The sequence below is a fragment of the Pseudophryne corroboree genome, chromosome 4 (assembly GCF_028390025.1).
Source record: "Pseudophryne corroboree isolate aPseCor3 chromosome 4, aPseCor3.hap2, whole genome shotgun sequence".
Classification (NCBI taxonomy): Eukaryota; Metazoa; Chordata; class Amphibia; order Anura; family Myobatrachidae; genus Pseudophryne; species Pseudophryne corroboree.
In genome coordinates this window covers 922,411,246-922,435,280 of record NC_086447.1, presented here as the reverse complement: position 1 = coordinate 922,435,280, position 24,035 = coordinate 922,411,246, and the positions used below count along the sequence as shown (strand labels likewise).

Sequence of the window (24,035 nt, the reverse complement as noted above, 5' to 3'; positions counted from 1 at the left end):
CGAACCTGTAGAACTTCACAAACGTGTTCGAACCAGACCAAGTAGCTACACGCCACAACTGTAAGGCCGAGACATCCCAGGCAGCCGTCCAGGAAGAACCCACTGATCTAGTGGAGTGGGCCTGGATAGAACTCGGCAGCGGAAATGCCGCCGAAGAGTAGGCTTGTTCAATAGTCAACCTGATCCAACGAGCAATTGATTGCCAATTGATTGCCAGTTTTGGTAGCATCATAAAGGACAAAAAAACGAGTCAGATTTCCTGTGATGAACTGTCTTCTTTACATAAAGTTTCAAAGCCCTCACCACGTCCAAGGACTTTGGAGCAATGGATGTGTCAGCCATCACTGGAACCACAATAGGTTGATTAACGTGAAAAGCCGACACCACTTTCGGCAAAAACTGCGGGCGAGTCCTGAGCTCAGCCCTATTTCCGTGAAAAATCAAATACAGGCTCTTACAGGATAAGGCCCCCAATTCTGACACGTGTCTTGCAGAGGCTAATGCCAGCAACATGATAATCTTCCAAGTGAGATATTTCAAGTCCACCCTATGTAACGGTTCAAACCAGACCACAATAAGATCCCACAGAGCCATGGGAGGTACGAAGGGTGGTTGAATGTGAAGAACCCCCTTCAGATATGTCTGTTCATCCGGCGTAACTGCAAGCTGTTTCTGGAAGAATATGGAAAGAGACAAAATCTGGACTTTGATAGAGCCCAATCATAGGCCCATGTCCACACCTGCTTGCAGGAAAAGTAGGAAACGATCAAGTCAAAACTCTATGGTAGAATATTTCCTACCCTCACACCAAGAAACATATCTTTTCCATATATGGTGGTACTGTTTTGACGTAACCACCTTCCTGGCCTGGATCACAGTAGAAATAACCTTGGAGGGAAGGCCTTTTCTGGCTAGAATTTCCCTCCCAACCTCCAAGCCGTCAAACGTAGCCGCTTTAAGTCTTGATAGACAAGCGGTTCTTGTTAAAGGAGGTCCTTAAGAAGCAGCAGAGGCCAGGGGTCCTCCAGAGACATTGTCAGGAGGTCTGCATATTAGGCCCGTCGGGGCCAATCCGGGGCAAACAGAATTGCCTGAACCCTTTCCAGTTTGAGTAACTTTAGAACTCTGGGAATGAGAGGTACACAAACTGGTAAGTCCACGGTGCTGTCAGAGCGTCGACTGCCACAGCCTGCGGATCCCTTGTCCTGGGACAGTAAAACAGAGTTTCTTGCTGAGACGAGAAGCCATCAGGTCTATCTGTGGACAGCCCCACCGGTGAATCAGCTGTTGAAACACCTGAGGGTGAAGGCCCCATTCTCCTGGATAAAGATCGCGCCTGCTGAGGAAGTCCGCTTCCCAATTGTCCACGCCTGGGATGAAGATGGCCGAGATGGCCCTTGCATTAGCCTCTGCACAGAGGAGTATCCTGGACACCTCTCACATTACGACCCTGCTTCTTGTTCCTCCCTGACGATTTATGGTTCCGGTATGAATGGTCGACCATGTTATGGTCGACAGTCATTAGGTCGACCACTATTGGTCGACATTGACATGATCGACATGGACACATGGTCGACACATGAAAGGTCGACACATGAAAAGGTCGACATGAGTTTTTTAACTTTTTTTGGTGTAGTTTTTTGCGTAAAGTGACTGGGAACCCCAATTAGTGCACCGCGTCCGCTCGCCATGCTTCGGGCATGGTGCCTTCGCTCCGCTACCGCTTTGCTCGGCACAGATTACCGTTCCAATCGTAGTCCACGTGGATCGTAAAGTATGGAAAAGTTCCCCAAAAGAAAAAAAAAGTAAAAAAAATCATGTCGACCTTTTCATGTGTCGACCTTTCACGCGTCGACCATTTTCATGTGTCGACCATGTGTCCATGTCGACCATGTCAATGTCGACCAATAGTGGTCGACCTAATGACTGTCGACCATAACATGGTCGACCATGTGAACGGATACCACGATTTATGTACGCCACTGCTGTGGCGTTGTCCGATTGCACCTGGATGGCTTGATTTCGGAGAAGAAAGGAGGCCCACAGGAGAGCATTGTAAACTGCCCTGAGTTCCAATACATTTATCGGGAGTGCAGATTCTTGACTCGACCACTTCCCCTGGAAATGGGCCCCTTTGGTCAGAGCCCCCCATCCACGGAGACTGGCATCTGTTGTCAGTAGTATCCATGACTAGATACCAAAACTCCGCCCCTACACAAGGTGAGGAACCTGCAGCCACCATAACAGGGAAATATGTGCCTTTGGCAACAGAGTTACCATCTGGTGCCTGTGTAGGTGAGACCCTGACCATTTGTCCAGCAGATCCAGCTGGAATGGACGGGCATGAAACCTGCCATACTGGATGGCCTCGTATGAGGCCACCATCTTGCCCAGTAGGTGAATGCAAAGATTAATCAAAATCTTGCGGCGTCTGAGCACCGAGCGGACCATAGCCTGGATAGTCAAGGCCTTGCCTAATGGAAGGAATACCTTTTGAGACACTGTATCCAGTATCATTCCCAGGAACTGAAGTCTTTGTGATGGTTCCAGGTGAGATTTCCTGAAATTTAGGATCCACCCATGATCCGTAAGCAGACAAGTCGTCAGGTCTGGACATCGCCTTTATCAGGAGATCGTTCAAGTAGGGGATGATGTTGACTCCCCTTCTGCGCAATTGGAGCATCATCTCCGCCATGACTTTCATGAATACCCTCAGAGCTGTGGAGAGACCGAAAGGTAATGCCTGAACCTGGAAGTGGTTGTCCAGGAGAGCGAACTGAAGGTAAGCCTGGTGGGGAGGCCAAAATGGGAATATGCAGGTAAGCATCATTGGCATCCAGGGATACAAGGAATTCGCCCTCCTCCAAACCGTAAACCACCGCACGAAGTGATTCCATCTTGAATTTGAACACACATAGGTAAGGGTTCAGAGATTTGAGCTTCAAGATCGGTTTCGGAACAACAAATAGAGTGGAGTAAAACCCCTGTTTGTGTGATGTAGCAGGTACTGGGACCACAACCTCTGTTTGCAGTAGTTTTTGAATGGCGTCTTGCAAGGTAACCCTTGCTACAGGTGAAGCTGGCAAGCTTGACTTGAAGAATCTGAGAGGAAGTAGTGCTTGAAACTCCAACCGGTATCCTTGGGATATGAGGTCCCTCACCCAAGGATCCCGGCAGGACAGTGCACAGACCTGGGAAAAGTGTTAAAATCGAGCACCTACCTGGAAGTCGCCTTGCTGCTGGGGCCAACCGGCACATGGAGGGCTTCATGGATGAGGATCCGGAGGACTGATCCAGAGATCCAGCGGCCGCTGGCTTACGGGACTTGCCACGAGATCCTCTAGCAGCATTGGAGGTACCTCTGGCTCTGCCTCTGAATCTCGCCGCACGAAAGGACTGCAAAGAGGGCCCAGGGTAGGGACGTCTAGCAGGAGGTGTAGCAGACGGCTGATAGGTAAACTTACCCTCCATTGCCTGGGAGATCCACTTATTCAGCTCCTCTCCAAACAGGGCATCTCCTGTAAAAGAAAGGTTTTCTACGCCTTTTTTGGAATCAACATCTGCTGACCATTGTCGCAGCCACAGAGCCCTGTGGGCCGAGGCCACCATAGCCGTAGTACGGCCATTGGTGAGGCATAATTCCTTAACGGCTTCACTCATAAAGTTAGCCGCATCCTGTATGTGGTGAAGTAGGGTAATGATCTCCTCCTGTGGCAGGGAGTCCAACCCACTTACTATCTTTTCAGACCATTTCACCATGGCCCCAGAAATCCAGCCACAAGCAATAGTGGGCCGTTGAGCTACACCCACTGCAGTATAAATTGATTTGAGGGTAGTCTCAATTTTACGGTCAGCTGGGTCTTTGAGGGAGATAGCCCAAGGGACAGTACAATTTTACGTGACAGCCTGGACACTGAAGTATCCACTGATGGGGGGATTTTCCCAAACCTTTCTGTCCTCTGCAGGCAAGGGAAAGGAATTCAATAACCGTTTTGGGGTAATGACTTTCTTGTCAGGGTTTACCCATGCCTCCTTAGACAGGGAGTGTAGCTCCTTCGAAACAGGAAAGGTGACAGGGGATTTTGGCTTTACATTAAAATACAATTCCTCTTCAGGTTCTGCCTCCTTATCGTGTATGTTGAGGACCTCCTTAAAGGCATAAATTAGGGCCTCAACTCCAGGGGACAGGGTTTTATCTTCATCCACCTCCAGCTCTGCCTCATCCAGCAAGTCAGTCTGAGTCAGACTGGAGTTCCTGTGGAAGCGTACGTTTATGAGAGACCACCAGAGGGGGCTGAGTAGCTTGTCTGCAGTCTGCAGCCTTTACTAGGAAATCATCCATAGACTGTTTTAGGGTCGGTCTTTCATGCTTAGCCGTAGCCATCTCAGTATAAATATTAGAAATCATTGTTTTAAATGATTCTAACCACTCATGTTCCTGCATAGCACTGGACTGTGAAGGGGTACACAGTAAAGATCCCTGTGAGGAAGGTGTAAACTTAGTGTTACATGAGGGACACACATATTTTCCCCCAGACATTCTTATAGCAGATAACACAGTGTTAATAAGAATACAATGTAAACAACACAATTAGTGTACAGACACAGTAATCACAAAACAGCCCTGTATGGAGTGACACAGAGAGGATAGAGGCCAGCACACAATACCACAGTCCAAAGCAAAGCTCCGCTGGGTATATTATATATAGATTTGTTTGCTAAATGGACAGTGGTGTAACTGCTGTATATATATATGCGCTCCCCCCTTCCTATTAGACCCCCTGGTACCAGTACAGGGGTGGTTCAGTGGCCGTTGCGGAGGAGCAGCGTCAGCATGCAGCCTGTAGCAGTAGCAGCAGCAGAAAATGGTGCCTTCTGGCCGCTGGTCCCGCTCTCCGGGAAGCCCCGCCCCTTCCATGGCGCACGGACCCTATCATTTATACTGGCTTGTACGATGTGTAAAAAGCAGATCTGAGGTAAAAAACAGAGAGAACAACCCCCTGTTTCTTCAGCCAGTGTGGGTCTGCGGCGGGCACCGCAGCTCTTGGCCCGTGACCAACGCACACTTATGCCACCATTGTCACCAGGGACCTGCTAACCGGGACCCCGGTGTAACACTCACTGCACCACGTTTGTCTTCGGTTTCTATTAGGGGTGGCGGCATGCTGTTGGTGTGAGCTCACACTCTGGGAGTGTGAGAAACATCACCTCAGGAGCTCAGTGTCCTGTCAGTATGGGATACGAACCATTAACTCTATATTAAGTTGGTTCGGCTCCCCCACCCTAAGTCCCACGAAGTAAGCAGACTGGTTGCCAACCAGTACTGCCTGAAAAAAATAAACTAAATCAAATTCTGAAGAAAACTCTCTGGAGCTCCAGGGATATGCACCTTGGGTACATTTTCTAAACTGAGTCTGCTAGGGGGGGGCATAGAGGGGAAGAGCCAGCACACACTAATTAATTCTTAAAGTGCTCCAATGGACCCGATCTATACCCCACGGTACTAAAGTACATTCCCCAGTATCCACTAGGATGTTAAAGAAAACTGTCCTTGCCCAGAAACTCCTTAGTGGTCCCCTGGATACAGTGAAGAATCCAAAGAATTGGGAGATCTGAGTAATAATACAGGGCAGCGGGTGATAACAGCATCAAACAGGACTCTACTGCAGGATCCGGTAGGGTAGGAAACTATGCTGTAACATGGCAGTTAGGAGCTGATTGGTTAGTTCTCTCCACTTTACCTGTCTACAACCGTTGATATACTGTAACTTCGGCACCACAACCTTCTTGGCTGGGGAGGGGGGGGGGGGGGCAAGATGCCCCTATATCAATGAATGTTGCCCCCTTAGGGGCAACTGGACTGACCTGCCACGCCACCTACCTGATGACAGAGATATCTATCTATATATACATAAACACACACACAGTTATGTAACAAATAGCATAGAGGACACTATGGGGAATGCAGAGAGTGTATTAAAAGAAAATTACAACATAGAGAGGCCTATTTACTGTTTATTGAGGTTTAGGGGTCTTTTTCTAAGCATTGGATGGAGATAAAGTACCAGCCGATCAGCTCCTAACTGTCATTTTTCAAACACAGCCTGTGGCATAGCAGTTAGGAGCTGATTGGCTGGTACTTCATCTACAGCGACTTTATCTCCATCCAGGGCTTAGTAAATAGACCCCTTAGACTTGATAACTAGAATTTCTTATTGACGCCATTTGGGCAAAAAGAAATTAATTTCCGCTAAGACGTATTAATCATCAGATCCAAGGGCAGACTTTAATACACATGTGTGGTCATTAGACAGCACATGCACCAGTGGCTGTTACAGGGGAGGGATCCGGACAATCCCTCTCCTGGTAAATTATGTTAATTATATCTGGCAGGAATTGCCCTTTAATGAGATTACTTACCTAGAGCTCCTTGCCGGACATCACCGCGTGTTGCACCATCTGCAATGAACTGGGGATTGGGTTTTATTTCCTGTAAGAGATAATAATGAAACACAGAAAATAAATATCCATTACCTACTGTACACCTGTGCCCAATGTCTCTAATTCTCAGGGACAATTCCAGGATTTAGGGCCTAATTCAGACCTGATTGCAGCAGCAACATTTTTCTCTAATGGGCAAAACCATTTGCAGTGCAGGTGGGGCAGCTGTAACATGTGCAGAGAGAGTTAGATTTGGGTGGGGTGTGTTCAAACTGAAATCTAAATTGCAGTGTAAAAATAAAGCAGCCAGTATTTACCCTGCACAGAAACAATATAACCCACCCAAATCTATCTCTCTCTGCACATGTTACATCTGTCCACCTGCAGTGCAGCATGTTGTTGCCCATTAGAGAAAGATATTGCTGCTGCAATCAGGTCTGCATCATGCGATGATTAAGACCTGATTGCTGGAATGCGAAGTTTACTGTCCTGCGTTCGGATAGTCGCCGCCTCCAGGGGGAGTGTAAATTTGCTGTGCAATTGTGTGATCCCATGTGTACGCAGAGCTGCAAAAATCCACTTTGTGCAGTGTGTGCGCAGCCCAGGACTTACTCCTCCAGTGCAATGAGAACAGGCTGACGTCAGACACCCTCCCTGAAAATGCTTGGACACGCCTACATTTTTCCGGACACTCCCAGTAAAATGTCAGTTGCCACCCACAAACGTCCGCTTCCTGTCAATCACCTTGCAAACGCCCATGAGATCGTTTCGTGGCACCATCCCAGTCGCTGACCACCGATGCCCGTTGTTGTTGTCCGACGTGCCTGCGCATTGCGGTGCATACACATGCGCAGTTAGGACCTGATCGCCTGCTGTGCGAATACGCACAGCAGTGATCAGGTGTGAATGACCTCCTAGGCCAGCGGTGGCCAACCAGTGGCTCTTGATCCGCATGTGGCTCTTTCTTTATTCAAATGTGGCTCCCAACACTCTAAATCATGTGACCACAACAGATACAGAAACCGCTGCACTCCAGCCAGACACGCAGCAGCACTACAGGGACTGAAAACTGAAGCAGCCAGATACTAGCGGTGAGACACCCACTGGAAAACAGAGGACACATAAGAGGCTGCTGCAATGGCACGAGTTGGTGGGGGGGGGGCTGTAGTGATACATGAGGGTGGGCTAGAGTGTCACAAGGCGGAGCTGGCTGGTGTGACACAGGAGGGTCCTAGCAGGAGTGACACATGGAGGAGCTGACTGGAGTGACGCAGGGGATGATAGCAGGAGTGACACATGGGGGAGCTGACTGGAGTGACGCAGGGGATGATAGCAGGAGTGACACATGGGGGAGCTGACTGGAGTGACAGGAGGGTGTTGGCTGGAGTAACACATGGGGGAGCTGACTGGAGTGACAGGAGGGTGTTGGCTGGAGTGACACATGGGGGAGCTGATTGGAGTGACAGGAGGGTCCTGGCAGGAGTGACACATGGAGGAGCTGACTGGAGTGACGCAGGGGATGATAGCAGGAGTGACACATGGGGGAGCTGGCTGGAGTGACACATGGGGGTGCTGGCTGGAGTGACACATGGGGGAGCTGATTGGAGTGACAGGAGGGTCCTGGCAGGAGTGACACATGGAGGAGCTGACTGGAGTGACGCAGGGGATGATAGCAGGAGTGACACATGGGGGAGCTGACTGGAGTGACAGGAGGGTGTTGGCTGGAGTGACACATGGGGGAGCTGACTGGAGTGACACAGGAGGGTGCTGGTTGGAGTGACACATGAGAGAGCTGGCTGGAGTGACACATGGGGGAGCTGATTGGAGTGACAGGAGGGTCCTGGCAGGAGTGACACATGGAGGAGCTGACTGGAGTGACGCAGAGGATGATAGCAGGAGTGACACATGGGGAGCTGACTGGAGTGACAGGAGGGTGTTGGCTGGAGTGACACATGGGGAGTTGAAGTTTATTATGTGACTCTGGCTTTTTCAGTTATTTTGTGTGAAAGTGGCTGTTTCAATGGATCTAGCATTCAAAAATGTATTTTATGCCGTTCTGGCTTTTTAAATGTATTTTATACCAGGGGCGTGGTCTAGCAGGCACAAGGCCACATTCCAGTTTTGCATGTGCACCTACGGCTCAATGTCGGCTCTTTGACGTACATAACAAGGTTTTTTGGCTCTTTGTCACTGACTGGTTGGCCGCCCCTGTCCTAGGCCCTTAGAGATATGTCTCCAGAACTCTCCCTGGTTTACAATATTCATTATTAGCAAACTGAGCAATGCAAATACTAATACAGGTTGAGTCTCCCTTATCCAAAATGCTTGGGACCAGAGGTATTTTGGATATCGGATTTTTCCGTATTTTGGAATAATTGCATACCATAATGAGATATCATGGCGATGGGACCTAAGTCTAAGCACAGAATGCATTTATGTTACATATATACACCTTATACACACAGCCTGAAGGTCATTTAATACAATATTTTTAATAACTTTGTGTATTAAACAAAGTTTGTGTACATTGAGCCATCAAAAAACAAAGGTTTCTCTATCTCACTTTCACTCAAAAAAGTCCGTATTTCGGAATATTCCGTATTTCGGAATATTTGGATATGGGATACTCAACCTGTATTACATTTGTAATTGAAACACAACTATGTGAAATTGCAACAATTGAAAATATAATAAAGTACAGTGAGAGTGTCAGGATGATGGGTGTAATACACAATGAGAAACCACACAAAGGCAGTCCTACATAGTACACTGCCTATATACAGCACATAGGCCCTCATTCCGAGTTGATCGATCGCTAGCTACTTTTAGCTGCCGTGCAAACGCATAGCCGCCGCCCATGGGGGAGTGTATTTTCGCTTTGCAGGAGTGCGAACGCCTGTGCAGCCGCGTGGCAGCAAACACTTTTTGTGCATAACAAGACCAGCCCTGTAGTTACTTATTCTGTGCGATGATTGCTGCGACGAGTGACACGGTAATGACGTCAGATACCCGCCCAGCAAATGCCCGGCCACGCCTGTGTTTTCCCAAACACTCCCAGAAAACGGTCAGTTGACACCCAGAAACGCCCTCTTTCTGTCAATCTCCTTGCGTTCGACTGTGCAATTGGAATTGTCGCTAGAACCAGTGCAAAACCACAAAGGACTTCGTACCTGTACGACGCGCGTGCGCATTGCGGTGCATATGCATGTGCAGATTAGCCGTTTTTTTCCACTGATCGCTATGCAGCGACCAACGGCAGCTAGCTATCAACTCGGAATGAGGGCCAAAGTTCACTGCTCATACACAGCACATAGTACACTGCTCATACACAGCACATAGTACACTGCTCATACACAGCACATAGTACACTGCTCATACACAGCACATAGTACACTGCTCATACACAGCACATAGTACACTGCTCATACACAGCACATAGTACATTGCTCATACACAGCACATAGTACACTGCTCATACACAGCACATAGTACACTGCTCATACACAGCACATAGTACACTGCTCATACACAGCACATAGTACACTGCTCATACACAGCACATAGTACACTGCTCATACACAGCACATAGTACACTGCTTACACACAGCACATAGTACACTGCTCATACACAGCACATAGTACATTGCTCATACACAGCACATAGTACACTGCTCATACACAGCACATAGTACACTGCTCATACACAGCACATAGTACACTGCTCATACACAGCACATAGTACACTGCTTACACACAGCACATAGTACACTGCTCATACACAGCACATAGTACACTGCTCATACACAGCACATAGTACACTGCTCATACACAGCACACAGTACACTGCTTACACACAGCACATATAGTACACTGCTTACACACAGCACATAGTACACTGCTTACACACAGCACATAGTACACTGCTCATACACAGCACATAGTACACTGCTCATACACAGCACATAGTACACTGCTCATACACAGCACATAGTACACTGCTCATACACAGCACATAGTACACTGCTCATACACAGCACATAGTACATTGCTCATACACAGCACATAGTACACTGCTCATACACAGCACATAGTACACTGCTCATACACAGCACATAGTACACTGCTCATACACAGCACATAGGCCCTCATTCCGAGTTGTTCGCTCGTTCTTTTTCATCGCATCGCAGTGAAAATCCGCTTAGTACGCATGCGCAAAGTTCGCACTGCGACTGCGCCAAGTAACTTTACTATGAAGAAAGTATTTTTACTCACGGCTTTTTCTTCGCTCCGGCGATCGTAATGTGATTGACAGGAAATGGGTGTTACTGGGCGGAAACACGGCGTTTCAGGGGCGTGTGGCTGAAAACGCTACCGTTTCCGGAAAAAACGCAGGAGTGGCCGGAGAAACGGTGGGAGTGCCTGGGCGAACGCTGGGTGTGTTTGTGACGTCAACCAGGAACGACAAGCACTGAACTGATCGCACAGGCAGAGTAAGTCTGGAGCTACTCTGAAACTGCTAAGTAGTTAGTAATCGCAATATTGCGAATACATCGGTCGCAATTTTAAGAAGCTAAGATTCACTCCCAGTAGGCGGCGGCTTAGCGTGTGTAACTCTGCTAAATTCGCCTTGCGACCGATCAACTCGGAATGAGGGCCATAGTACACTGCTCATACACAGCACATAGTACACTGCTTACACACAGCACATAGTACACTGCTTACACACAGCACATAGTACACTGCTTACACACAGCACACAGTACACTGCTTACACACAGCACATAGTACACTGCTTACACACAGCACATAGTACACTGCTTACACACAGCACACAGTACACTGCTTACACACAGCACATAGTACACTGCTTACACACAGCACATAGTACACTGCTTACACACAGCACACAGTACACTGCTTACACACAGCACATAGTACACTGCTTACACACAGCACACAGTACACTGCTCATACACAGCCCATAGTATACTGCTTATACACAACACATAGTACACTGCTTATACACAGCACATAGTACACTGCTTCCACACAGCACATAGTACACTACTCATACACAGCACATAGTACACTGCTCATACACAGCACATAGTACACTGCTCATACACAGCACATAGTACACTGCTTCCACACAGCACATAGTACACTGCTTACACACAGCACATAGTACACTGCTTATACACAACACATAGTACACTGCTTACACACAGCACATAGTACACTGCTTACACACAGCACATAGTACACTGCTCATACACAGCACATAGGGGGTCATTCTGAGTTGATCGCTAGCTGCCGTTGTTCGCAGCGCAGTGATCAGGCTAAAAATTGGCATTTCTGCACATGCGTATGCACCGCAATGCGCACGCACGACGTATGGGTACAAAGCCCTTTGTGGTTGTCCTCAGGTTCTAGCAAAGTTTTCAGTCGCAGTGGCGGCCGCAAGAAGATTGACAGGAAGGGGCGTTTCTGGGAGTCAACTGACCGTTTTCAGGGAGTGTTTGCAAAAACGCAGGCGTGTCTGAAAAAACGCAGGCTGGGCGGTCGCTGGGCGGGTGTATGACATCAAATCCGGACAAAAATAGACTGAAGTGATCACAAGCGCTGAGTAGGGTCAGAGCTACTCTGAAACTGCACAAAATGTTTTTGCAGAGCTCAGCTGCACAAGCGTCCGCACTTCTGCTAAGCTAAAATACACTCCCCAGTGGGCAGCGGCATAGCGTTTGCACTTCTGCTAAGCTAAAATACACTCCCCAGTGGGCGGCGGCATAGCGTTTGCACGGCTGTTAAAACTAGCTAGAGAGCGATCAACCTGGAATGACCCCAATAGTACAATGCTTACACTCAGCACATAGGGGGTCATTCCGAGTTGTTCGCTCGTTGCCGATTTTTGCTATGCTGCGATTAGTTGCAAATTGCTCATGCGCAAGGCACGCAGGGCGCATGCGCTTAGTTATTTAACACAAAACTTAGCTGTTTTGCTGTGGCTTCTGCGGTGCTTTTAAGTCGCACTGGTGTTCGGTATATGATTAACAGGAAAGGGGCGTTTCTGGGCGGCAACTCAGCGTTTTCCCGGTGTTTGCAAAAAAACGCAGGCGTGTCAGGGAAAAACGCAGGAGTGTCTGGAGAAACGGGGGAGTGGCTGGCCGAACGCAGGGCGTGTTTGTGACGTCAAACCAGGAAATAAATGGACTGAGCTGATCGCAATTCGTGAGTAGGTCCGGAGCTACTCAGAAACTGCAAAGAATTGTTTATGAGCAAATCTGCTAATCTTTCTTTCGCAATTCTGCTAAGCTAAGATACACTCCCAGAGGGCGGCGGCCTAGCGTGTGCAATGCTGCTAAAAGCAGCTAGCGAGCGAACAACTTGGAATGAGGGCCATAGGGGGTCATTCCGAGTTGTTCACTCGCTAGCAGATTTTAGCAGCATTGCACACGCTAAGCCGCCGCCCTCTGGGTTGTATCTTCGCTTAGCAGAATTGCGAACGAAAGATTAGCAGAATTGCGAATAGAAAATTCTTAGCAGTTTCTGAGTAGCTCCAGACTTACTCCTACACTGCGATCAGTTCAGGCCGTTTCGTTCCTGGTTTGACGTCACAAACACACCCTGCGTTCGGCCAGCCACTCCCCCGTTTCTCCAGACACTCCCGCGTTTTTTCCTGGCCCGCCTGAGTTTTTCTGCACACTCCCTGAAAACGGCCAGTTTCCGCCCAGAAACACCCACTTCCTGTCAATCACACTACGATCAGCAGAACGATGAAAAATCATCGTTCGGACGTGAGTAAATCTACTAACTTTTGTGCTAAAATACTTAGCGCATGCGCGCTGCGTACCATGCGCATTTTTGCCTTAATCGCTCCGTTGCGAAAATCGGCAACGAGCGAACAACTCGGAATGACCTCCATAGTACACTGCTTACACACAGCACACAGTACACTGCTTACACACAGTACACTGCTTACACACAGCACACTGCTTACACACAGCACACAGTACAATGCTTACACACTGCACATAGGGGGTCATTCTGAGTTTATCGCTCGCTAGCTGTTTTTTGCCGCCTCCCACTGGGAGTGTATTTTAGCTTATCAAAAGTGCGAACGAAAGGATCGCAGAGCGACTACAAAAAATAATTGTGCAATTTCAGAGTAGCTTCAGACCTACTCCTAGGTTGCGATCACTTCAGACTGTTCAGTTCCGGAATTGACGTCATAAACACGCCCTGCGTTCGCCCAGCCACGCCTGCATTTTTCCTGGCACGCCTGCGTTTTTTTCGAACACTCCCTGAAAACGGTCAGTTAACACCCAGAAACGCCCTCTTCCTGTCAATCACTCTGCGGCCAGCAGTGCGACTGAAAAGCTTCGCTAGACCTTGTGTAAAAATACATCGGCCTTTGTGAAAGTACGTCACGTGTGCGCATTGTGCCACATACACATGCGCAGAAGTGACTTTTTTTGCATCATCGCTGCGCAGCGAACATTTTCAGCTAGCGATCAACTCGGAATGACCACCAGAGTACACTGCTTACACTCAGCACATAGTACACTGCTTACACTCAGCACATTGGCCCTCATTCCGAGTCGTTCGGTCGGTAATTTTCATCGCATCGCAGTGAAATTCCGCTTAGTACGCATGCGCAATAATCGCACTGCGACTGCGCCAAGTAATTTTACCATGAAGATAGTATTTTTACTCACGTTTTTTTCTTCGCTCCGGCGATCGTAGTGTGATTGACAGGAAATGGGTGTTACTGGGCGGAAACACGGCGTTTTAGGGGCGTGTGGATAAAAACGCTACCGTTTCCGGAAAAAACGCAGGAGTGGCCGGAGAAACGGGGGAGTGTCTGGGCGAACGCTGGGTGTGTTTATGACGTCAAACCAGGAACGACAAGCACTGAACTGATCGCAGATACCGAGTAAGTCTGAAGCTACTCTGAAACTGCTAAGTAGTTTGTAATCGCAATATTGCGAATACATCGGTCGCAATTTTAAGAAGCTAAGATACACTCCCAGTAGGCGTAGGCTTAGCGTGAGCAACTCTGCTAAATTCACCTTGCGAGCGATCAACTCGGAATGAGGGCAATAGTACACTGCTTACACTCAGCACATATAGGCCCTCATTCCGAGTTGTTCGTTCGCTAGCTGCTTTTAGCAGCATTGCACACGCTAAGCCGCCGCCCTCTGGGAGTGAATCTTAGCATAGCAGAATTGCAAACGAAAGATTCTCAGAATTGCGAATAGAAATTTCTTAGCAGTTTCTGAGTAGCTCCAGACCTACTCACAAATAGCGATCAGTTCAGTGCTTGTCGTTCCTGGTTTGACGTCACAAACACACCCAGCGTTCGCCCAGACACTCCCCCGTTTCTTCAGCCACTCCCGCATTTTTCCCAGAAACGGCAGCGTTTTTTCACACACTCCCATAAAACGGACAGTTTCTGCCCAGAAACACCCACTTCCTGTCAATCACATTACGATCACCAGAACGAAGAAAAAACCTTGTAATGCCGTGAGTAAAATACCTAACTGCATAGCAAATTTACTTGGCGCAGTCGCAGTGCGAACATTGCGCATGCGCAATTAGCGGAAAATCGCTGCGATGCGAAGAAAATTACCGAGCAAACAACTCGGAATGAGGGCCATAGTACACTGCTTACACACAGCACATATAGTACACTGCTTACACACAGCACATAGTACACTGCTTACACACAGCACATAGTACACTGCTTACACACAGCACATATAGTACACTGCTTACACACAGCACATAGTACACTGCTTATACACAACACATAGTACACTGCTTACACACAGCACATAGTACACTGCGTATACACAGCACATATAGCACACTGCTTACACACAGCCCATAGTACACTGCTTACACACAGCACATATAGTACACTGCTTACACACAGCACATAGTACACTGCTTACACACAGCACACAGTACACTGCTTACACACAGCACATAGTACACTGCTTACACACAGCACATATAGTACACTGCTTACACACAGCACATAGTACACTGCATACACACAGCACATATAGTACACTGCTTGGACACAGCACATAGTACACTGCTTACACACAGCACACAGTACAATGCTTACACACAGCACACAGTACACTACTTACATACAGCACATATAGTACACTGCTATCACACAGCACATATAGTACACTGCTTACACACAGCACATAGTACACTGCTTACACACAGCACATAGTACACTGCTTACACACAGCACATAGTACACTGCTTACACACAGCTCATAGTACACTGCTTACACACAGCACATAGTACACTGCATATACACAGCACATAGTACACTGCTTACACAGAGTACACAGTACACTGCTTATACACAGTACACTGCTTACACACAGCACACTGCTTACAACACAGCACATAGTACACTACTTACACACAGCACACAGTACACTGCTTACACACAGCACACAGTACACTACATACACACAGTACACTGCTTACACACAGCACATAGTACACTGCTTACACACAGCACATAGTACACTGCTTACACACAGCACAGAGTACACTGCTTACACACAGCACATATAGTACACTGCTTACACACAGCACATAGTACACTGCTTACACACAGCACACAGCACACAGTACACTGCTTACACACAGCACATATAGTACAGTGCTTACACACAGCACATAGTACACTGCTTACACACAGCACATAGTACACTGCTTACACACAGCACACAGTACACTGCTTACACACAGCACATAGTACACTGCTTACACACAGCACATATAGTACACTGCTTACACACAGCACACAGTACACTGCTTACACACAGCACATAGTACACTGCTTACACACAGCACATATAGTACACTGCTTGCACACAGCACATAGTACACTGCTTACACACAGCACACAGTACACTGCTTACACGCAGCACACAGTACACTGCATACACACAGCACATATAGTACACTGCTTACACACAGCACATAGTACACTGCTTACACAGACCCCATAGTACACTGCTTACACATAGCACATAGTACACTGTATATACACAGCACATAGTACACTGCTTACACAGAGTACAAAGTACACTGCTTATACACAGTACACTGCTTACACACAGCACATAGTACACTACTAACACACAGCACACAGTACACTGCTTACACACAGCACACAGTACACTGCTTACACACAGCACACAGTACACTGATTACACACAGCACATAGTACACTACTTACACACAGCAAATAGTACACCGCTTACACACAGCACATAGTACACTGCTTACACACAGCACATAGTACACTGCTTACACACAGCACATATGTGTGTAAGCAGTGTACTATGTGTGCTGTGTGTAAGCAGTGTACTATGTGTGCTGTGTGTAAGCAGTGTACTATGTGCTGTGTGTAAGCAGTATACTATGTGCTGTGTGTAAGCAGTGTACTATGTGCTGTGTGTAAGCAGTGTACTATGGGCTGTGTGTAAGCAGTGTACTATGGGCTGTGTGTAAGCAGTGTACTGTGTGCTGTGTGTAAGCAGTGTACTATGTGCTGTGTATAAGCAGTGTACTATGTAGAGATGAGCGCCTGAAATTTTTCGGGTTTTGTGTTTTGGTTTTGGGTTCGGTTCCGCGGCCGTGTTTTGGGTTCGAACGCGTTTTGGCAAAACCTCACCGAATTTTTTTTGTCGGATTCGGGTGTGTTTTGGATTCGGGTGTTTTTTTCAAAAAACACTAAAAAACAGCTTAAATCATAGAATTTGGGGGTCATTTTGATCCCAAAGTATTATTAACCTCAAAAACCATAATTTACACTCATTTTCAGTCTATTCTGAATACCTCACACCTCACAATATTATTTTTAGTCCTAAAATTTGCACCGAGGTCGCTGTGTGAGTAAGATAAGCGACCCTAGTGGCCGACACAAACACCGGGCCCATCTAGGAGTGGCACTGCAGTGTCACGCAGGATGTCCCTTCCAAAAAACCCTCCCCAAACAGCACATGACGCAAAGAAAAAAAGAGGCGCAATGAGGTAGCTGTGTGAGTAAGATTAGCGACCCTAGTGGCCGACACAAACACCGGGCCCATCTAGGAGTGGCACTGCAGTGTCACGCAGGATGTCCCTTCCAAAAAACCCTCCCCAAACAGCACATGACGCAAAGAAAAAAAGAGGCGCAATGAGGTAGCTGTGTGAGTAAGATTAGCGACCCTAGTGGCCGACACAAACACCGGGCCCATCTAGGAGTGGCACTGCAGTGTCACGCAGGATGGCCCTTCCAAAAAACCCTCCCCAAACAGCACATGACGCAAAGAAAAAAAGAGGCGCAATGAGGTAGCTGACTGTGTGAGTAAGATTAGCGACCCTAGTGGCCGACACAAACACCGGGCCCATCTAGGAGTGGCACTGCAGTGTCACGCAGGATGTCCCTTCCAAAAAACCCTCCCCAAACAGCACATGACGCAAAGAAAAAAAGAGGCGCAATGAGGTAGCTGTGTGAGTAAGATTAGCGACCCTAGTGGCCGACACAAACACCGGGCACATCTAGGAGTGGCACTGCAGTGTCACGCAGGATGTCCCTTCCAAAAAACCCTCCCCAAACAGCACATGACGCAAAGAAAAAAAGAGGCGCAATGAGGTAGCTGTGTGAGTAAGATTAGCGACCCTAGTGGCCGACACAAACACCGGGCCCATCTAGGAGTGGCACTGCAGTGTCACGCAGGATGTCCCTTCCAAAAAACCCTCCCCAATCAGCACATGATGCAAAGAAAAAGAAAAGAAAAAAGAGGTGCAAGATGGAATTATCCTTGGGCCCTCCCACCCACCCTTATGTTGTATAAACAGGACATGCACACTTTAACCAACCCATCATTTCAGTGACAGGGTCTGCCACACGACTGTGACTGTGACTGATATGACGGGTTGGTTTGGACCCCCCCCAAAAAAGAAGCAATTAATCTCTCCTTGCACAAACTGGCTCTACAGAGGCAAGATGTCCACCTCATCTTCACCCTCCGATATATCACCGTGTACATCCCCCTCCTCACAGATTATCAATTCGTCCCCACTGGAATCCACCATCTCAGCTCCCTGTGTACTTTGTGGAGGCAATTGCTGCTGGTCAATGTCTCCGCGGAGGAATTGATTATAATTCATTTTAATGAACATCATCTTCTCCACATTTTCTGGATGTAACCTCGTACGCCGATTGCTGACAAGGTGAGCGGCGGCACTAAACACTCTTTCGGAGTACACACTTGTGGGAGGGCAACTTAGGTAGAATAAAGCAAGTTTGTGCAAGGGCCTCCAAATTGCCTCTTTTTCCTGCCAGTATAAGTACGGACTGTGTGACGTGCCTACTTGGATGCGGTCACTCATATAATCCTCCACCATTCTATCAATGTTGAGAGAATCATATGCAGTGACAGTAGACGACATGTCCGTAATCGTTGTCAGGTCCTTCAGTCCGGACCAGATGTCAGCATCAGCAGTCGCTCCAGACTGCCCTGCATCACCGCCAGCGGGTGGGCTCGGAATTCTGAGCCTTTTCCTCGCACCCCCAGTTGCGGGAGAATGTGAAGGAGGAGATGTTGACAGGTCGCGTTCCGCTTGACTTGACAATTTTGTCACCAGCAGGTCTTTCAACCCCAGCAGACCTGTGTCTGCCGGAAAGAGAGATCCAAGGTAGGCTTTAAATCTAGGATCGAGCACGGTGGACAAAATGTAGTGCTCTGATTTCAACAGATTGACCACCCGTGAATCCTTGTTAAGCGAATTAAGGGCTGCATCCACAAGTCCCACATGCCTAGCGGAATCGCTCCCTTTTAGCTCCTTCTTCAATGCCTCCAGCTTCTTCTGCAAAAGCCTGATGAGGGGAATGACCTGACTCAGGCTGGCAGTGTCTGAACTGACTTCACGTGTGGCAAGTTCAAAGGGCATCAGAACCTTGCACAACGTTGAAATCATTCTCCACTGCACTTGAGACAGGTGCATTCCATCTCCTATATCGTGCTCAATTGTATAGGCTTGAATGGCCTTTTGCTGCTCCTCCAACCTCTGAAGCATATAGAGGGTTGAATTCCACCTCGTTACCACTTCTTGCTTCAGATGATGGCAGGGCAGGTTCAGTAGTTTTTGGTGGTGCTCCAGTCTTCTGTACGTGGTGCCTGTACGCCGAAAGTGTCCCGCAATTTTTCTGGCCACCGACAGCATCTCTTGCACGCCCCTGTCGTTTTTTAAAAAATTCTGCACCACCAAATTCAAGGTATGTGCAAAACATGGGACGTGCTGGAATTTGCCCATATTTAATGCACACACAATATTGCTGGCGTTGTCCGATGCCACAAATCCACAGGAGAGTCCAATTGGGGTAAGCCATTCCGCGATGATCTTCCTCAGTTGCCGTAAGAGGTTTTCAGCTGTGTGCGTATTCTGGAAAGCGGTGATACAAAGCGTAGCCTGCCTAGGAAAGAGTTGGCGTTTGCGAGATGCTGCTACTGGTGCCGCCGCTGCTGTTCTTGCGGCGGGAGTCCATACATCTACCCAGTGGGCTGTCACAGTCATATAGTCCTGACCCTGCCCTGCTCCACTTGTCCACATGTCCGTGGTTAAGTGGACATTGGGTACAACTGCATTTTTTAGGAGACTGGTGAGTCTTTTTCTGACGTCCGTGTACATTCTCGGTATCGCCTGCCTAGAGAAGTGGAACCTAGATGGTATTTGGTAACGGGGGCACACTGCCTCAATAAATTGTCTAGTTCCCTGTGAACTAACGGCGGATACCGGACGCACGTCTAACACCAACATAGTTGTCAAGGACTCAGTTATCCGCTTTGCAGTAGGATGACTGCTGTGATATTTCATCTTCCTCGCAAAGGACTGTTGAACAGTCAATTGCTTACTGGAAGTAGTACAAGTGGGCTTACGACTTCCCCTCTGGGATGACCATCGACTCCCAGCGGCAACAACAGCAGCGCCAGCAGCAGTAGGCGTTACACGCAAGGATGCATCGGAGGAATCCCAGGCAGGAGAGGACTCGTCAGACTTGCCAGTGACATGGCCTGCAGGACTATTGGCATTCCTGGGGAAGGAGGAAATTGACACTGAGGGAGTTGGTGGGGTGGTTTGCGTGAGCTTGGTTACAAGAGGAAGGGATTTACTGGTCAGTGGACTGCTTCCGCTGTCACCCAAAGTTTTTGAACTTGTCACTGACTTATTATGAATGCGCTGCAGGTGACGTATAAGGGAGGATGTTCCGAGGTGGTTAACGTCCTTACCCCTACTTATTACAGCTTGACAAAGGGAACACACGGCTTGACACCTGTTGTCCGCATTTCTGGTGAAATACCTCCACACCGAAGAGCTGATTTTTTTTGTATTTTCACCTGGCATGTCAACGGCCATATTCCTCCCACGGACAACAGGTGTCTCCCCGGGTGCCTGACTTAAACAAACCACCTCACCATCAGAATCCTCCTGGTCAATTTCCTCCCCAGCGCCAGCAACACCCATATCCTCCTCATCCTGGTGTACTTCAACACTGACATCTTCAATCTGACTATCAGGAACTGGACTGCGGGTGCTCCTTCCAGCACTTGCAGGGGGCGTGCAAATGGTGGAAGGCGCATGCTCTTCACGTCCAGTGTTGGGAAGGTCAGGCATCGCAACCGACACAATTGGACTCTCCTTGTGGATTTGGGATTTCAAAGAACGCACAGTTCTTTGCGGTGCTTTTGCCAGCTTGAGTCTTTTCAGTTTTCTAGCGAGAGGCTGAGTGCTTCCATCCTCATGTGAAGCTGAACCACTAGCCATGAACATAGGCCAGGGCCTCAGCCGTTCCTTGCCACTCCGTGTGGTAAATGGCATATTGGCAAGTTTACGCTTCTCCTCCGACAATTTTATTTTAGGTTTTGGAGTCCTTTTTTTACTGATATTTGGTGTTTTGGTTTTGACATGCTCTGTACTATGCCATTGGGCATCGGCCTTGGCAGACGACGTTGCTGGCATTTCATCGTCTCGGCCATGACTAGTGGCAGCAGCTTCAGCACGAGGTGGAAGTGGATCTTGATCTTTCCCTAATTTTGGAACCTCAACATTTTTGTTCTCCATATTTTAATAGGCACAACTAAAAGGCACCTCAGGTAAACAATGGAGATGGATGGATTGGATACTAGTATACAATTATGGACGGGCTGCCGAGTGCCGACACAGAGGTAGCCACAGCCGTGAACTACCGCACTGTACTGTGTCTGCTGCTAATATATAGACTGGTTGATAAAGAGATAGTATACTCGTAACTAGTATGTATGTATAAAGAAAGAAAAAAAAACCACGGTTAGGTCACTGGTATATACAATTATGGACGGGCTGCCGAGTGCCGACACAGAGGTAGCCACAGCCGTGAACTACCGCACTGTACTGTGTCTGCTGCTAATATATAGACTGGTTGATAAAGAGATAGTATACTCGTAACTAGTATGTATGTATAAAGAAAGAAAAAAAAACCACGGTTAGGTCACTGGTATATACAATTATGGACGGGCTGCCGAGTGCCGACACAGAGGTAGCCACAGCCGTGAACTACCGCACTGTACTGTGTCTGCTGCTAATATATAGACTGGTTGATAAAGAGATAGTATACTCGTAACTAGTATGTATGTATAAAGAAAGAAAAAAAAACCACGGTTAGGTCACTGGTATATACAATTATGGACGGGCTGCCGAGTGCCGACACAGAGGTAGCCACAGCCGTGAACTACCGCACTGTACTGTGTCTGCTGCTAATATATAGACTGGTTGATAAAGAGATAGTATACTCGTAACTAGTATGTATGTATAAAGAAAGAAAAAAAAACCACGGTTAGGTCACTGGTATATACAATTATGGACGGGCTGCCGAGTGCCGACACAGAGGTAGCCACAGCCGTGAACTACCGCACTGTACTGTGTCTGCTGCTAATATATAGACTGGTTGATAAAGAGATAGTATACTCGTAACTAGTATGTATGTATAAAGAAAGAAAAAAAAACCACGGTTAGGTCACTGGTATATACAATTATGGACGGGCTGCGGAGTGCCGACACAGAGGTAGCCACAGCCGTGAACTACCGCACTGTACTGTGTCTGCTGCTAATATATAGACTGGTTGATAAAGAGATAGTATACTCGTAACTAGTATGTATGTATAAAGAAAGAAAAAAAAACCACGGTTAGGTGGTATATACAATTATGGACGGGCTGCCGAGTGCCGACACAGAGGTAGCCACAGCCGTGAACTACCGCACTGTACTGTGTCTGCTGCTAATATATAGACTGGTTGATAAAGAGATAGTATACTCGTAACTAGTATGTATGTATAAAGAAAGAAAAAAAAAACCACGGTTAGGTCACTGGTATATACAATTATGGACGGGCTGCCGAGTGCCGACACAGAGGTAGCCACAGCCGTGAACTACCGCACTGTACTGTGTCTGCTGCTAATATATAGACTGGTTGATAAAGAGATAGTATACTCGTAACTAGTATGTATGTATAAAGAAAGAAAAAAAAACCACGGTTAGGTCACTGGTATATACAATTATGGACGGGCTGCCGAGTGCCGACACAGAGGTAGCCACAGCCGTGAACTACCGCACTGTACTGTGTCTGCTGCTAATATATAGACTGGTTGATAAAGAGATAGTATACTCGTAACTAGTATGTATGTATAAAGAAAGAAAAAAAAACCACGGTTAGGTCACTGGTATATACAATTATGGACGGGCTGCCGAGTGCCGACACAGAGGTAGCCACAGCCGTGAACTACCGCACTGTACTGTGTCTGCTGCTAATATATAGACTGGTTGATAAAGAGATAGTATACTCGTAACTAGTATGTATGTATAAAGAAAGAAAAAAAAACCACGGTTAGGTCACTGGTATATACAATTATGGACGGGCTGCCGAGTGCCGACACAGAGGTAGCCACAGCCGTGAACTACCGCACTGTACTGTGTCTGCTGCTAATATATAGACTGGTTGATAAAGAGATAGTATACTCGTAACTAGTATGTATGTATAAAGAAAGAAAAAAAAACCACGGTTAGGTCACTGGTATATACAATTATGGACGGGCTGCCGAGTGCCGACACAGAGGTAGCCACAGCCGTGAACTACCGCACTGTACTGTGTCTGCTGCTAATATAGACTGGTTGATAAAGAGATAGTATACTACTAATATTATATACTGGTGGTCAGGTCACTGGTCACTAGTCACACTGGCAGTGGCACTCCTGCAGCAAAAGTGTGCACTGTTTAATTTTAATATAATATTATGTACTCCTGGCTCCTGCTATAACCTATAACTGGCACTGCAGTAGTGCTCCCCAGTCTCCCCCACAATTATAAGCTGTGTGAGCTGAGCAGTCAGACAGATATATAATATATATAGATGATGCAGCACACTGGCCTGAGCCTGAGCAGTGCACACAGATATGGTATGTATGTGACTGAGTCACTGTGTGCTGTGTATCGCTTTTTTCAGGCAGAGAACGGATTATAAATAAAAGTGGTGGT

At 47.6% G+C, this 24,035-nt stretch overlaps 1 protein-coding gene across 1 annotated transcript in view; it reads right to left on the bottom strand.

The window, feature by feature from the left end:
* LOC134911032 (calpain-8-like) overlaps positions 1–24,035 on the bottom strand; it is a 254,013-nt gene that overhangs the window by 225,453 nt on the left and 4,525 nt on the right. The window contains exon 2 of the mRNA XM_063919425.1: positions 6,421–6,490. Within this exon, the coding sequence (XP_063775495.1) occupies positions 6,421–6,490 (70 nt within the window). The remainder of the gene's footprint in view (positions 1–6,420; positions 6,491–24,035) is intronic.